Genomic DNA, 17,410 nt, shown 5'->3' with positions numbered 1-17,410 from the left:
GGTTATTTTGCTTCTTCCTCTAAGTGAGATTGAAGCATCCTCATTTGGGCCTTCCTGCTCACTAAACTTTTAGGGTCTGTGGGTTGTATCTGTACTTTTTGGCTTATTAGCCAATACTGCTGTGATGTGGTAATAATATATCCTTGGATCATGGCACAGAGCCTCTAAATTCCTGGAACATTCTGAGCGAAGGAGGTGATAGTAGCATCTTTAGCTGCTAACAACCAAAGCTTTTCAACACAGCAGTGTTCATCCCACTGAGGACCTGGAGGAGCTGACCATAGGATGGCTCTTCTGTCAAGTGCACATACTGTCAATGGGAAGGGCTGGAGACTGGGTCCATCGCCATGCCGCTCATGCAACTTCCAGGGATTCTTAAAATGGGTTCAAATAGCTTTTGCTTAGTGCCATCAAGGGGCTTGGAAGCTGGTATTCCTGGAGATGGCAGGGAAGCCCTCTCCATCAAGCCCTTGCAGAGCCCTTTTTCTCAAACCAGGGGTGACACTCTCATCCCTGTGCCTGCCAAGGTGAGTCCATTTCACTGTCTGGGTTGTGTCGCCAGTTTGTGGTAAGGAAGGTGTTTTCCTGAGATTAGTGTGGCATTCCCACAGGTCATTAAACTTGAGGGCTAGGTGGGGACCTCTGTGACATTTTTATAATCAGCTGTCCTAAAGAACCAGTGATGACCTAGAATGTGTGACTGGCAGTTGAGTGACATACCCCTGTTGGTCTGAGCCCTTTCTTATAGTCTGGGCAGAGTGTCAGAACTGAGTGGAATTATGGGACAGCCAACTGGTATCTAAAGAGAAGGGGCAAATTACCTGTATCTTCAGTGACAAAGTCCTCACATTGCAGACAAAGACAGGACTGTATAAAGGACACTAACAGACTTTGTGACCTGAGAGTCACTGAGTGGCAGTAATGGCTGTGCCATCTGCCAGTGTCTGATGGCAGTGTGGTAATATGCTAACATTGCTGGGTTTTGCTGAACATGCCTGTGAGGAACATGGGCCTCCGTTTACTATCTGTGTCTTTGGCTGAGAATGAATGATCACTCTCTAGTATATTTTTTACCTCTGTATAACTCCACAGTGGTCTTGATGCTTATTGAAATGAGGTCACTTTTTATCTTTCTTCCAGTTGTTACCAAATTTATACCATGTGGGCGGAGCATCCTGGGCAGGAGCCAGTGGGCTGTCATCCAGTCCCATTCAGGAGATCCTGGAGTCAATGGCCGGAGAAGTCACAAGAGTTGTGGATGAACAACTGAAGGTCTGTGACTCTTGTTATCTTGAGAATGAATTTATGATGATGTAACTCTGCTTGATGGAATTTCATACTATAGCTGCCTGTGTTTATAATATGCACACTAACTGGTCAGACATATGGGATGGAAGTAAATATGATGTCTAGTCTAGTTAATGTGTTTTAAAATGCTTTCCTGGGCTGGAGAGATGGCTCAGTGGTTAAGAGGACTGACTGCTCTTCCAGAGGTCCTGAGTTCAATTCCCAGCAACCACATGGTGGCTCACAACCATCCATAATGGGATCCAATTTCCCCTTCAGGTGTGTCTGAAGACAGCAACAGTGAACTTACATACATGGAATAAATAAATAAAAAATAAATCTTAAAAAAAATAAAAATAAAAAATAAAATGCTTTCCTATGTAGTAAATCTCATTTTTGGTGGCAAGTCTTTAAATGAACTAAACATGATTGGTTGCTACTAATAGGGGGATGATTTCCGCATAGAAGATACAAAAACAAAGTGCTCTGGGGAAAATAACTTTATTACATTGGTTTGGAGAATGGAAAACGAGGTGGGAACTGTGTGTAAACACTACATACACATATTGTACTTATGTGACAGTCGATGCATAGCCAACTGTCTTTGCCATGCATGGCTGGGGATGAATAAACAGACTTATTTAGAATGATGCTGTGGAACCCCAAATAAACAGAGGTCTGCTATTAGCTTACTGACTGAAAGGTGGTTTAAATGGTCCCTAAGATTTTGGAGGGTGTGAGTAACCTAAGAGCAGCTTTTTCTAAAAGTCAGCTGTCCTAGAGACACTTTGCATTCAGGATTTTTGCCTTTCAAGGCTGCGTTGAGTTTCTGTAACTACTTAATCTGTTTGCTTCTGAGAGTGTAACTTCTGTAGCAAGTGGAGGAGTTAAGGCACAAATGAGTGGCACTTTCACAATATACTAATTGCTCTCCGAAAATTAAGCTAATAAGGCAGAAAATGCTGTGGCTTCTTAGGCATTAACCTATCTCATTGTGCATTCATCTATCTCTCTGTGCAGCTCCTATAGACCCACTTATGTAGTGTGTGAATTTCACTTCTCTGTGGCTATTAGAATATTCATTGAACAAAGACAGAGGGGTAGAAAAGAACAGTGGGCTGCTTCAGGGTCTCTGTAGACCACCTGGTAGTAAACAGCACTTGGATCCTTCACAAGGAATAAAGTGTACAAGGCAGATACTCTCTTCTGTGAATAAAAAGCAAACTTTGTTACTTCTTTCTGACTGTAAAACAGGAAAACCTCTGAGAAATGCTTACATAATACCAACAGTAAACTTGTAAAGGATTACCAAAATCCAGAGATCACATCTCATTCTGTCTAACCATCAAGTCTTAGTGTCTCCGTGGCGATGCCATGCCGATGACTCAGAACCGTTTACACAGGAGTCAGTGTCACAAGCGCAGTTCTAGTAGCAAGAAAGCATCTTTTCCACTTTAAAACATACATTCTGCTATGTAGATGTACCACAGCGACCCATTCTAATTTCTGATGAAGTTTTCTTAGGGTGAATTTATGTAACTGCCATTGCTGGGTAAAGCACGTTATGCTTGTGTATAGATTTGCAAACAGGCTGAGCGGTAGGAAACTGCTTGTTTACAGTATTCTCAGCAGTCCTGAGTACAGCATGACACCACTAACGTTTTTTTAATATAAGGGGCTAAGGAAAAAAAAAACCTTACTGTATGTTTTTATTTCCTTAATACCGCAGTAGAGCTTGAGTATTTATTTGTTTATGGTGCTGGAGCTTGGCCGTGGGGCTTTATGCTTGCTGTGTAAGCATTTGATTCGTGAGCTACATACCCAGCCCTGTGTTTTCTATTGGAAATGTCCTATTTCCGTCTGTTCCCCCCCCACACACACACACCATACTCTTTAGAGCATCTCTAAGAATTCCTTCCAACTCTAAGAATGACTGTCATTTAAATTGGCAAGAAACATGGTCGCAGGTCCTTTCTTGTCAAACAGCTTCCAACATTGCTGGGTTTTCATTTTGCCTGAGATGAGGATTGCCCTGTGTCCCCCCAAATGCCTAGAGTGGTTGAAATTTGGCTCATTTTTCATGGGTGGGACTTGGGCAAAAATATCCAAAGTAAAAGGCATGTGCATTGAGACACTTGAGATAACATAGATGATAGCGTTTTTCAAGGAGGCTTGACTTAGATTTGCCAGGAGTTTTCTGAACCCTCATTGAATGTTACCAATGCTCTGCTTGTCACTGTTCCAGAACCTTCTCTCTCCTCTCTCTAACCCCCAGCCCCCAAGCTCCCAGCAGCCTGTGTGCTGGCTGTGTTTGTGTTTTTCCTGCTCCCTACTCACATGACATTCCTGGACCTTGTAAAGCTCAAGTCTTTGCCTCTGCAAGCATCTGTCACGCATCAGAGCAAGTCCTCATTCAGAGAATCGTAATCCAGTGTTCCTTCTTAATGGTCCCAACTGAAACATGGACCTTTTTACACTTGCTATGTCCAAGGTCCTTTACTTCCTTCCTTCTCCCTTCTACTGACCTAGAAAACAACATTTGCTGTTTGAGGGGGGAAAGTCACATTTTCCTACGTTTTGATTTCCTTAAAATTGTGTACTAAAGTACAATTTCTAGAATTACCTAAGCTATAAGGATCATTCCTTATTTCACTACCAAAAGCAAATTTTCGTTGTTGGAGGAGCCCTGTCCATGTTTGTCAGAGTTTCTAAAGTAAGTGTATCCATGCCAGCAAGAGTTAAAGTAGTTGGATTCTGTTGTGTTCAAGAAAAAACAGTAATTCTTATTTTGTTTCTTTAAAAAAAAAAAAAAAAAAAAGGCTTTTATTGCAGAGAATGAAAAGGGGGCAGACCTAGCTCAGACCCTGAGTTTATTCATTCTGAAGGTGGTTGAGGGTGGCCACTGCCTGTCTGGACCACAGTTCCTTGCACAGGTTGTATATTAACCATGGTGATTACTTTTTGCTCTGATATTTGATCAGGATAATGCTACATCATAACCAATGGTGGGGGCTTTAATTATTAGATGAGAAAATTTCAAATAATTCCTTGGGCTATTTTTCAAAATTATTAGTTCAGAACGCTTCCTCATCATGCCTAGGCAAAGTGAAGGTCTGCAGAGTTCCTGGTTTCAGAGGCCATGTGTTCTCTGGACCAGCTTGTGTCAAGCGCCAGAAAGACATCTTGCCTCCTGCCCTTCCCTTCTCCTCCTAATGTTACTGCTGGGACAGTCATAGAGAATACATGTGGTTTGGTTTCTTTTTGTTGTTGCTGATTAGTGTTTTTTGTTTGGTTTTTTGTTTTTGATGTTTTAATGTAAGGACTTATTTTCTCCCTTCTGGCCTTACTTTTTAACATGTTTATTTTGAACTGGAAATTTCTTCTTTTCTGTCCCTCAGGCTAAATGGTGAAGAACTTCACTGGTTAATGTCAGACTCACTTAAAATCCAAGGCCTGGTGGGTTTAGGAGGATTTCTAGTGAGTTTGATCTTGATTGGGTCAGAGGGTTCTTTTGAGTTCTTATTCAATATTTAGGGTTTGATGTTGCTGCTGCTGTTGCTGCTTGCTGTCCTGAAGCAGTGGTTTGGACAGACTTGGGTGTTAGACGAGAACAGTAGAGGAGGAAATAGAAGAAATCGGCAGGAGATCCCTACCCCATCCCAGGAAGCTCTGAGTACCCCTGAACAAGTCACTTCCCTCCTCTGAGCCCACTTTCCTTATTCATGAAGTAGGCATATCAGAATCAGCGCTATTGCAGAGTATTGTGTGGACTGAAAAGCATCCTGGATGAAATTATGGCATAGACCGTGAAGTGCCACCTTGACCTGTTGCTCTGTGTTAGGGTTACAAGTGGATAATTTTGTCCGTTGTCATTCCACTGAGTTTCAAATTTGGCTCTGACAGGAACACAGATGACTTTTCCACAGTGTAGTCCTAGCACTCAACTTGGGCATTCCTTAGCACACACATTCCTCACCTGTGATCACTGGAAACTCACTTGAGCAGTTTTCCTGTCCATCTTTCCCATCTGTCTTCACAGATGCTGGGAGGGTGGAATCTGCGATGTCGTTTCTCAGAGGCTTCAGGGCTGGGTACACATGTGTTGCCTGTTGCTGTTAAGGTTGTTTATAGGATTCTCTATAAATGTTTCCATCTATTATTCCTGTAGCTTGTTGTTCTTCTTTTATAACTACTGCTTTACCTAATAAGAAAGCTCTTCTTCTAGAAGAGTAAAATTGGCAGTCATTTCCAGTGATTTTGTTTTTTCTACTATTGCATTTTGGTAGAACCATTGAATGGTTTGTTATAACTTAGAGGTTTCTGTGGTTTGGGAAATAGCACACGTATTTTAGAGATTTCTAATTCTTGGGTTTATATCTATTAAGCATGATTTCTGGGACCTGGAGCTCAGTCTGCTGTAACAAGAGTGATACTTGTGTGTTTTATTCTTCTCATTCATGGCCTTGCGTTAAGTTCAGCACCACTCAGAATACCTTAGATGTCGAATGACATCTTGGTCCTGCCAAGCACTCGATCTAAAGTGATTCCTTGAGTTTACCAGTGAGCCATAGTCTGGAGTCTCTTCTTTGCACTGCAGGGCGGCCCTGTCCTCTGAGGGCTTGGTGCTGTACACCTCTGTTTTTTGATGGCTCTGTCATTATGTCCCTCCTCTATATTGCAGGGTTTGCTAGAATCTATGGTGGATGCGGCCGAGAACCTCTGCCCCAATGTCATGAGAAAAGCCCACATCCGACAAGACCTGATCCACGCCAGCACCGAAAAGATTTCCATTCCACGAACCTTTGTTAAAAATGTCCTGTTGGAACAGTCTGGAATTGACATTCTTAACAAAATTAGGTATGTCATCATGTTACTAAGCTAAGGAGCTGGGGTATGTGAGACGCAGACCAGGTTTCCTGGCAGGATAGTGTTGGTAGCTTTACCATCAAGGAGTGTGTAGATCTGTGGCTCACAGCCTGAGAAGAATGTATGTAATCATAGCTATGCATTAATGCCCAGGTTATTTTCACAGTTAAGAACCCTGCCATGGGGATGTCTGGATTACCTAAGAGCATAGAGCCTAACGGTCTCCAAGGGTTGTATATATAAGGAGGAGGACATGTTGTAATTCCCAGCTCATGATTCTGGCATTTGGCTTCTACTTTCTAAGTCACTGTCTTGAAGTCTGAGGATGTGTCCTCCTCCCTTTCGTCACCCCATCCCTCCCTCCCCACCCCATCCCTCCCTGACAGTATTGTTGCTGTCCTTCTTGTTGTTGTTGTTGTTTTGGGTGTTTGGGTTTTTTGGGTTTTGTTTGGTTTGGTTTGGTTTGGTGTGGTTGTTTTGATAAGAGGTCCTCAGTCTATGGCCTAAGCTGTATGGAAACTGTAGCCCAGACTAGCCTGAAACTTACAGCAATCCTCCTGCCTTATACCTCTAGAATAAGTTCCCTTTCTATTACCATATCTTTATTCCAGGCTTTGCAGTCTTTAGATATCTTTGTGGAAAGTCTTGAGGAGTATGCCAAAATCTCAATGTTCAGAAGCTGTAATTACAAACCTGCTTGGATTCCGAGTCCTGATGTCATCACTGCTCCATTATTCTCAGTCCATTCCTCCCTTGTGCTTCTTCTCATTCCGCTTCTTATTTAGGGAATGAGATGGCTGAACACCAAGTTCCTAAGCATTTTAAGATTCCCCTTTTACCTATTTGTGAATAATAATAAAAAAGTTACTCAGATGAGCATGATAGAAGACATCAGAGGCATCAAATAACAGTGGCATTTGTAAGGCTTCGCTTTGGTGCTACATCCCTCCCCATCTTCAGAGTGAAGAAGGAGAAAGAAAAGTGTGAAGTACTGAGCCTAGGAGGTTAGAAAGAGACATAATCCCAGGCATGGTAAATGTGAACCACGAAATGCTTTTTTATAATCAAATTCCAGTGTCCTCCCAAAGCGGAGACAGGACTCTGTTCCATGTTTTTGGTGTGAGACCAGAATGAATCTCAACCTGGACATCTCTGATGTGTTTAACTAAATGTCATTCCCTCCTCCTCCTCCTCCTCCTCCTCCTCCTCCTCCTCCTCCTCCTCCTCCTCCTCCTCCTCCTCCCCCCCCCTCCTCCTCCCCCCCCCTCCCCCTCCCCCCCCTCCCTCCTCCTCCTCTTCTTTCTCCTCTTCCTCCTCTTTCTCCTCCTCTTCCTCCTCCTCTTCCTCCTCCTCCTCCTCTTCTTTCTCCTCTTCCTCCTCCTCTTCCTCTTCTTACTTCTTCTGCCTTTTAGACAGAGTCTGTCTGTACTTTGTCCAACCTTAGACTAATGACAATCCTCCTGCCTCAACCTTCTAAGTCTTGGGATTCTGATTGTGAGCCGTCACATCCAGCTTTAAAGTATTAGATAATTAAAGATAATTAAATATCAGCAAGTCAAATATTAGTGAGAGCTTGTTTCAACTAAAGAAAAAGCAGACTGGGCAGATTTACAAAAGCATCAGAGTTAGCCCCCTCCTGCACCCCCAGCAGTAGCCATCCTGAGTAGGAATGTCTCATTACAAACTGTCACACTTGACTTACAGAGATTTTCCTATTGCCCAAATACACATTCAACCTCGGCTTTTAAGGTTAAGCAATTTTTTTTTTTTGACAACTCATTTGTCTGTTCTGAAAACATAAAAAGTTATTGACTTCAAAAGCAGGCTAAGCTCAGAAGACAACTCTAGAATAAGGTATGTGACTGACTCCTAACCCTTTCCTGGAGATCTTGGACATGTGAACACTTGTACTTTGGAGTCCGGTGATTCAGCTCATGGATTGTGGAGCCTTGTGAATAGCTGAAATGTTAACTAACAGGAGCCATCTGGAAGGAACCTGGTGACTGAGCCTGTTACTTAAAACCGATAAGCCTCCTCTGTTGCTGGAGAATTGTCTGGGGTCAGATAGAGAGGCATCAAAACTAAAAATTTTAATAGTCTCTGTTACAGTGTCTTTTTAACATTGCCAAGCACAGTGGTGAGTCAAAGCAGAAACAGTGTAAACGGTTCCATGGGTGAATATTTTATGTGCTGTGTGTGCACGTGTGTCTTTGTGTGTGTGTTGAAGAAATAACTGAGGCTTAATAGCCAGACTAGACTTTCTGAATCCTCCAGAGTCCAGGCCAGCTCATGTCTGTTAATGGGTGCAATGTGCCACATGGCCCATGTGGTTCCTATTGAGTGTCTCTTTATCCAGGTATCTCACATTTCTACCGCTAAGTCTTTCAAGCTGCAAATTCAGAGGTGGGTTGACATTGACAATGGGTGCCAGTTACTAGTGTGTTTATGGCTGTGTTTAAGAGTTACATTAGGGAATCCTTAGTTTTGTCCTCATATTCTTTCCATCCCATTTTAAAAGACAGGGATGGAATCTCAGTTGGCTTATTGGCTCAGCCTCAAATATGCCCTCCACCCCACCCCACCCCATCTCTATCCCTGCCAAACCCCCAATACAAGTTAAAAGGCTTCTCTGCCCTTTGGTGTTCATAGTGAGGTGAAGCTGACAGTGGCCTCGTTCTTGTCTGACCGAATCGTAGATGAGATCCTGGATTCTCTCTCCAACAGCCATCGGAAGCTGGTGAGTGCCAGAGTGAGGAGGTAAACTTTCTCTTGGGTTCTGGGGTTTGTGTGTGTGTGTGGGTTGGGGGGGGGGTGTCTTTTCTCTGTCTTCTCTGCAGCATGGTGGGTGGAGAGCCTGGCCTTCCTCTTTCCTCTTCTTCTTCTTCTTCTTCTTCTTCTATCCATCCTGGGATGCATTAGAATTGAATGACCAGGGGTAGAAGTGAGCATTTTTAGAGATCTTGTCCAGTTTTAAATGGAGGTCAAAGGTTCGGGTAGATGATGTTAAAGCTAATGTCTAAAACAAACAGTTATAGTTACATACTGTAATATGCTCTTATTGCTCTGGTAGAATTATTTCTGAATGGATTTGGGGTTTTGAGACTGGTCTTATTTTTAGCTAAGACTGACCTTGAGGCAGTCCTCCTGTTTTGTTCTCTTATTACACATTACTCCTTCCTCAGAATAGATTATCTCTTATGTTCATGTTAGCTAGAGATAGGTAGGTAGGTAGATAGGTAGATAGATAGATAGATAGATAGATAGATAGATAGATAGATAGATAGATAGATAGGCAGGCAGGCAGCCCACACTAGCCTCAATTCTCAACATAGCCAAAGATGGCGTTGAACTCCTGATTCTCCTGCCTCTCTCTCCAGAATGTGTGTGCTGCAATACACAGCTAAGACTATTCTTTAAAATCCAAAAGACAATTTTATTTATAGCAGCCATACTCCAAATGTTGCCTGTGGACCCTGCTGGCCCAGTACCACATTACCAATCTGAACATTCATTAGTTCAGCAAGGGTTATTGAGAAGTTTCTAGAATAATTCCACAGGACGACAACATTTATTTAAGCACATGTTCATGTTCATTGTTGGGTGCTATCTGCATGCACCTGTGAGGGATTGGCTACGTATGGAAAACAAATCTGTCTCATCCCGCTAAAGCAGTTGTACTCTCACCTCCTGGCAGCCAGGGGGCGCTTCATTGTTCAGGGTCACCAGCAGAGCGTGCTCTTTACAAATGGATTTGTTCAAAGACATGATCTTACTATGTAGCCCTGCTGGCCTGGGAGATGCTATTTTAGAAACATCTTACTGATATCCCACGGGTCCAAGATACTGCCAATACTGGATGATGTTATGGCTGGACTCCACCTAGGAGGCCTTCATGGGAAGTTTGAAATGCCACTTTTCTGCCTTTTATTAAGAATGTACTCAGAGTATCATTTTTCTTTTTTTAAGCTTGAAAAATGTTGTAATTATGTACTTTATTATTTTCTTCCTCGTTACTGTAACAAAATCGTTGACAAAGGCAACTTAAGTATTTAAGGTTTATTTTGTCTCATGATTGGAGGGTACAGTCCATCCTGGTATGGTACAGGACAGCAGGAGTGGACAGAGGGTCACACTGCATCCACCAACAGGAAGCAGGGAGAGATGGGCGCTCCCCTTCCCTTTAGCCTGTGGGAGGAGACACCCATCTGCAGGGCAAGACTCCCCTGCTCAGTCATGGACAGTCCCAGGTGAATTCTTGGGTGGTCCTGATAATGAACAGAAACTCAATCTGCACCATCCTGTCCTATTGCCTTGAGCTTCGTTTTAACATCAGTTCTGCTGGTCTGGGTGATAAAAATTAAGCAGTGTATAAAGCTGGTCTCAACTAGTTTCCTCACACTGGAGTTTGAGGAAGTCATGGGCTTGTGTGGAGTTTGTCAGCTGCTTCTTCATCCTTCAGGTGTCTAAATCAACCCAGCGCATTCCAGTCCATACTGTTTGTGTTTCTACATTTCCTAAAACATAAAAATGGGATAAATGACTCATCAAATATGTTACCCCATATGCAAAAACAATAGAAGGTAGCTTATTAAGTGTTATTCCTTTTAGTATTTAAAAAATAGTGAAGGTTGGAACCATTTTTATCATCATTAGATATTATTAAGCAACTAGATACAAAATAACATTCCTATTAAATAAGATAAATAAAAAGAAAAATACTTATTTTATTCTCAATGAATTAATATTTTCATTTATTAATTTTAAAGAACTTTTCCAGAATATATTATTATTGGGTGTGTTTGGGTGTATCAGTGTGCTGGCATGATACGGAGGGAGGTCAGAGAACTTTTTGGAGTCTGTTCTCTTTCCAACATGTGGAAAGTGAATAGCGGTAAGGGTGAGTTGACTTACCTGCCTTGGTAAAGCATCTGTCTTGGTGCTTTTACCTGCTATCTTGCCAGTCCTGATAATTGCACTCATGAAGTTTCTTATATTTCACATATATACCAGCACTCAAGGAGAGGAGGCCAAAGCAGCAGGGAGGGTCTACATCAGGTAGGACTAGGTAGTAAGACCTGTTTTTAAAATGCTAAAAGGCACTGCCTGCTCTTCCAGAGGTCCTGAGTTCAACTCCTAGCAACTACATGGTGGCTCACAATCATCTGTAATGGGACCTGATACCCTCTTCTGGTGTGTCTGAAGACAGTAACAGCGTTCTCACATATTAAAAAAATTAATTAAAATGCTAAATTAATTAATCACTTAACAACAAATTTTCCTTGAGACTTGCAAGGTGTACTGTACAGCACTAATTTCTCTGTGTGCTCTCCTGATACTAGGCCAACCATTTCAGCAGGCTAAGCAAGAGCCTTCCCCAGCGAGAGGACCTAGAGGTGGAGCTGGTGGAGGAAAAGCCGGTGAAACGGGCCATACTTACGGTTGAGGATCTCACCGAGGTGGAGAAGCTGGAAGACCTAGACACTTGTATGGTAAGGCCCTGAGAATGCCTATCTCACGCCCAATGTACTGTGCCCCTGGTGGGTTTTTCAAGTCTCACTGTTTGAAAACAGACATGTGTCAGACAGAGAGAGCCATCCAGGTCCACATACAGGAAGCTGCTCCCTGTTTCTGACAACACACTTGTTGTGCTGGTATATAGGGAGGACAAGGCATGCACAGCCTCCCGGATGGAACCATTCGGGATGATTCAAGTGAGAAGGAGTCTTCCTCAAGGACCGAAGGCCTCTAGATTTCTAATTCCTATTACTTTCAATTTCAGTGCTTATGTTTCTGTAAAGACCCAACACTAGCAGTTGTACTTAGGCAAGGGCTAGGGCTCTAAGTTAGTCATAGACATTATATTAATTTGGATTGAAGGGTTCCTTCTCAGATCACAGAACATAACATGTACCATCGATCTCATTGGGGGAAAAAAAGAACCCAGTACTCAGCTAACAACTATTAAATTTAGGTTCTGGCTGAAAGAAGAGAGTGACTGAAAACTTAAGAAACATCCTGAACCCATAAGGGCAGGGTTTGGTTTTTGTTTGTTTTTTTGTTTTGGTGGTGGTCCTGATGTCTGATGTTTTAAGACAAGGTCTTTCTCTATAGACTAGGTTTACCTAGGACTAAATATATCACGCTAGCCTTGAAGTCATGCAGTCTTCATGCCTCATGATTGGGATTACAGATATAAGCCACTGTAAGGTTCAAGCAAAGAATGCTCTTTGGTGGTGGTGGTGATGTGGTTGGTGGTGGTGGTGATGTGGTTGGTGGTGGTGGTGATGTGGTTGGTGGTGATGTGGTAGTGGTGGTGATGTGGTGGTGGTGGTGGCGATGTGGTGGTGGTGGTGGTGATGTGGTGGTGGTGGTCTTTTGTTTTGTTTTGTTTTGTTTTGTTTTTGAGGCAGGGTGTAAGTAACCCAGGCTGATCTCAAACTCCTATATGTGGAGGATGACTTTGAATTCGTAGTGCTCCTGACTCAGCTACCCAAGCACTGAAACGATTAAGTGTACTCACCATAGCCTGCTTTGATGTTCCTCAGATGTGGTGGAGCAAGCCTTTAATCCCAGCACTCTGGAAGCAAAGGCAGGTGGATCTCTGTGAGGTTGAGGCCAGCCTGGTCTACAGAGCAGGTTTCAGTACAGCCAAAGATGTTATACAGAGAACCCCTGTCTCAAAAAACCAAAACAAAAAAACAAAGACCCAATACGAAGAAACAATGTCAGAGGAAAGAGTGGCTTAGTGATTAGGAGTGCTAGCTGCTCTTTTAGAGAAATAAAATCAGCACTCAGCTCATAACCACATAGATTCTAGCTCCAGGGAATGTGACACCTTTTTCTAACCCCCTTGGTTATTTACAAGTATGTCCAAGCATCATGGGCGTGCGCACGCATGTGTATACACACACACACACACACACACACACACACACACACACACACACACACACACTAAAATAAATCTGTAAATAATGTATTTGCTGTCCAAATTTGCTTTCTCCCTGGGCTTCTTATTCAGGGTTTGAAGGGTGCTACTTGTGTTACTGATTAATTATCCCTAATTTGTGACTACTTCTAATATAATACCATTAAAACTGCCAGGAGGTTGGGATGGAGGTGAGAAGCCAGTGTCTGAGGCTAGGCTTGGGCTCAGTGTTATCAGCTAACTAATTGTCTCCCATTCTCTCGGTTATTTTAATAAGTGTCAGACAGGTTCAGAATCAAAAGAGACATTCCTGCTGAAGAGCCATTCATCTCCTACTGTGATGTGCTTGGAGAATTGGAGCAGGCATGAATTAACCAGAATACCGCTTTGCAAATTCCATCTCCAACCATAAAGCAGCAATTATTTCCCTCAGTACTTTCCAGCCGTATAATTCAATATATAATTTTAAGCTACTGAATGCAGTCTAAAATTTAGTGAAAATATACTTGACCTGGTCAAGATACTATTTTTTAAAACTAGTTTAATTGCCTCATTTTCTGATACCAGCAGTTCATGTGTGTGTGGAAGTTCAGACTAGGTTTCCTGTAGCCCAGGCTGGACCTTCAACTTTTGTAAACCGGGGGATGACCTTGAACTTCTGTCCCTCCTGCCCCAATGATCTCATTGCTGTATTGCAGGCATAAGTCATCATGTGAGCTTTTTGTTGGTGCTTTTTCTTTCTCTCCTTGTGTGTGCTCGTGCACATGTGAGCACATATCTGTGTAGATATGTGTGTGTATATGGAGGCCAGAGGTCAAACTCAAGGGTCATTCACTCAGAACTGTCTACCTTGTCTTTTAAAACAATGTCTCCTACTGGGGCTTGGTGCTTGCTGGCTCCTGTCTCTGCCTCCTGAGATTACAGCTCTGCATTGCTATGCTTGGTTTTTTAAATAGGTTCTGGAACTTGAACTCATGTCTCTGTGCTCTGAGGATGTCTGAGCCACCTATGTCTTCAACTCCAATAGTTATTAGTTAAATGGTTTGTTCACTAGGCTGAAAACCACAGGCTGTGGTCAGCGCATCTCTTATAATCAGCTGCACTAATGTTAACTTGCACAGAAGTTGGTCCACATCATGATTGTTAAATTCCTCTCTTCAGTTCTATTCTGTGATAGCCTTTTTCTGTATGGGTAATACTTTAGAAAGTGGACTCTGATAAGGTGTAACCATTAGTCTACCCCAAGACTCAGCCCCAGGGCTTAGTTTCGTTTCTACTGCTGTGAAAACACTCTGGCAAAGGGGGGATGGGCTTCAATTTTAGCTTGCAATAGAGGCACTTTTTATTGTGTGTTTTGAGACCAGCTGTCTTGTAGTCCAGGTTAGCCTAGAACTCCTGGTCCTCCAACTCTACATTCTTAATGCTTGGGTTATCATTGTGTACCCACTATACCTAGTGAGAGATGGGGAGAAAAAGAAAGGTTTTATTTTTGTTTTGAGGCACAGCTTCAAATACCAAGCTGTCTTGGTTCTGAATGAAACAATATTTAAATTTGAAAAAGGGTTGTCTGTAGATACCAAGAATAAACTCAGTGTATGGTGAAAGGATGTGCTTATCAAGAGATGGGAGGTCCTTGATGGAGACCTATTACCTGAGTCATGGATGAAGGAGAAGCTGGGGAGATGGCTGTTGGCCCTCAGTAGAAGCCAGGATTTTGGTGTGGTAGCACGTGCCTGTAATCCCAACATTTAGAAGGGAAAGGGAGCTTTGGGGATTCTAGACCAGCCTGGGCTACAGGAGTCCTTGTTTCAGAATAAACAAAATAAAAATAATAGCCCAGGGGAAGAAGCAGAAGTACTGTTTGCTGGTCAAGTCTTACATAGTAATGAACTGTCAGAAACTCTGGTTCAAAAGTAAAGGCCAGACCCATTTCTTTATTTATGAAATTCTATTGTGTACCAGATAGTCTTAGCTTCCAACCAGGCTACCTCATTAAGGGCACCATCTGAAGTGCTAATTTGGCTAAATCTAGGAGCTGACATGCAAGTAACTTCAACTCCAGGATTTGCTTAAACATTGGAAGATGGACGTGTACCACTGATATGCAGTCACAGAAAAAGGCTTTATTTCTGGCTGCATGCATTTCCTTTCCATTGTAAGGTCTATGAGAAGGATTTATGACTAAGCAGGAAAAGACGTGAACATGGCTGAGTCAGGAGGAACAAGACCTGCCTGGAAGACAGAGTAAGTTCAAAGCTGGGACAACTTAAGAAGACCCAGTCTTTAAATGAAAACTCAAAAGCAGGCTGGGATGCAGTTGAGTGCCTATCATGTACAAGGTCAAGTTCAGTCCCCGGTGCCACACACACATGGTATGAACCACAAGATGTGAACAAGCTGGCTGTGGTGACTCATGCACGCAATTGAAACATTTGGATGGCTGTGAATTTGAGTCTTAGCCTGTGCTACATAGTAGCAACTGAGATCTATCTTAAAAAGCATTTTTTTAAAAAAGTATGAACATAGTATTGAACTACATCAAGTGTCTATTTCAGTTGTGCATATGTGCATGTGTGAGAATTTGTCATGCATGCTTACCTACTTTATTTCAGGCTTCCTTATATAGGAGGCACGTGGAGCTGAGATGGCTTAGAGGGTAAGGTACTTGCTGAACAGCCATAGGACCTGAATCAGATCTCAAAAAGCTGGCCATCGAAGTGCACCTCTGTAATCCCAGCTCTGGAAACAAAGCATCCCTGGGCTTGCTGATGAGCCAGTTGAGCAGAAATGTTGAACTCCAGGGTGGGAGAGAGACTCTTGCTCAAAACATATGGAAACATATATCGAAACATATAGAGACATATGTCTATATATAGACATATATAGAAACATATAAAGAAAGACATTTGACATCAACCTCTGGCCTCTGCACACATAGGAGCATATATACATAGACCACACACTAAAAAATAATCTCCTAAATAGACTCATAGCAACTCTAGGCATTGACTCCCTGCAGTGTACTCTGTACCCTTAGACACAGTTGTGCCCCTGCTGGAACCTACTGTCAGTATTACCAATTTAAAAGCTGATAGCAGAAGGGATGTGTTTGACTATAAAAAGCAGCTAGCATCTTAAGTAGTATTGCTTGAGGTATTCAGCCATAATTCTAATTTCCTTTTTTAATTCATCTCAGTTTATTTTTTTTTTTTAAATCTATCTATAAGATATATAATGTGCCCATGGTCAGTTTTGAACTGAAGCGATTCTTCATTAATACAATTGGACAGTATGTTCTAAGAGAAGAGTGCTGGTTGCTATGGAAACAGAAGGCTACTAGAGGAGGGATGTTGTCAAGGAAGGCTTCCTGGAGGAAGGTTCTAAGCATTGTACCAGGTACACAGCTACTCGTGGTACCCTGGCATTTGGCAAAACAGGTGCTGGGGAAGAGGATGAGTAAGTAACCCAGGAGAGAGCTGGAAGGTTGGCAGAGGGAGACAGAATATTGTTCATTATAGTGTAACAAGAGTAAAGAGGCTTGTTGAGGCTGGAAGGGAAAACAGAAGCCATATTTTCATCACACATGGCCTTGTCGTGCCAGGGTGGGGTGTGGGGGAGTGGGCTGGCAGAGACACGTTTGAGCAGAGTCAGATGTTACTGATGTCCACCAAAATGCTTACAAGGCCCCAGTGAGCTTTTGGTCTGTGGGAAATTAACGACAGGGCTCCCGGCTCAGTGGTCACCACACCCATATAATTCATTCTGCAGATATACGCCCCAACCGCTTTGCCCTCTGTGTACTTGGAGACAGGCTCTTGTCTAGCTACCATGCTCAGATTCTCTTTGGTGGCTGTAACACAGATCTTCATTATGTACTTTGTGGCCCCTCACCCAAAGAGCTAAAGGAACCAATACCAACCCCCATGAGCAGTTACTTGATATGGAAGTTCTAAGTTTTGGAGATTCAATAAAGCCCTCTTCTGGGAACAAAAGAGACTGCACCCGTGTGCACCAAGTCCCTCATTTTCTTCTATAAACCAATATCCTTGGAAATATATGGGAAGTATGTTCCATAGAAAAGTTACCCATTCTCTCACGATAGCTTGGCTATAAATCTTGAGCTCATTTTAAACAAGTTCAAATCCAGAGAAAAATAGTGTTCAATATCACTGTGTTCTTGACATTCCCTCATTGGCAAAATAGATTCTGTCCAATTATTTCCTAAGCCAGGCGTGGTGGTGCACACCTGTAATCCTGGTTTTTAGGGGGTGGAGGCAGGAGGCTCAAAAGTTCAGAACTGTATTTGGCTACATAGCAAGTTCCAAGGCT

The 17,410-nt window shown here is 42.6% G+C and overlaps 1 protein-coding gene across 11 annotated transcripts in view; it reads left to right on the top strand.

The window, feature by feature from the left end:
- Window positions 1–17,410, top strand: part of Carmil1 (capping protein regulator and myosin 1 linker 1) — a 279,741-nt gene that overhangs the window by 222,531 nt on the left and 39,800 nt on the right. For all 11 annotated transcript variants that reach the window (XM_032884200.1, XM_032884196.1, XM_032884194.1 and 8 more), the window contains 4 exons: window positions 1,141–1,272; window positions 5,969–6,144; window positions 8,803–8,890; window positions 11,493–11,642. In XM_032884200.1, coding sequence (XP_032740091.1) covers window positions 1,141–1,272; window positions 5,969–6,144; window positions 8,803–8,890; window positions 11,493–11,642 — 546 coding nt within the window. The remainder of the gene's footprint in view (window positions 1–1,140; window positions 1,273–5,968; window positions 6,145–8,802; window positions 8,891–11,492; window positions 11,643–17,410) is intronic.

Source organism: Rattus rattus, chromosome 14, assembly GCF_011064425.1.
Source record: "Rattus rattus isolate New Zealand chromosome 14, Rrattus_CSIRO_v1, whole genome shotgun sequence".
In the NCBI taxonomy this organism is placed as follows: domain Eukaryota; kingdom Metazoa; phylum Chordata; class Mammalia; order Rodentia; family Muridae; genus Rattus; species Rattus rattus.
This window is presented reverse-complemented; position numbering and strand designations above follow the sequence as displayed.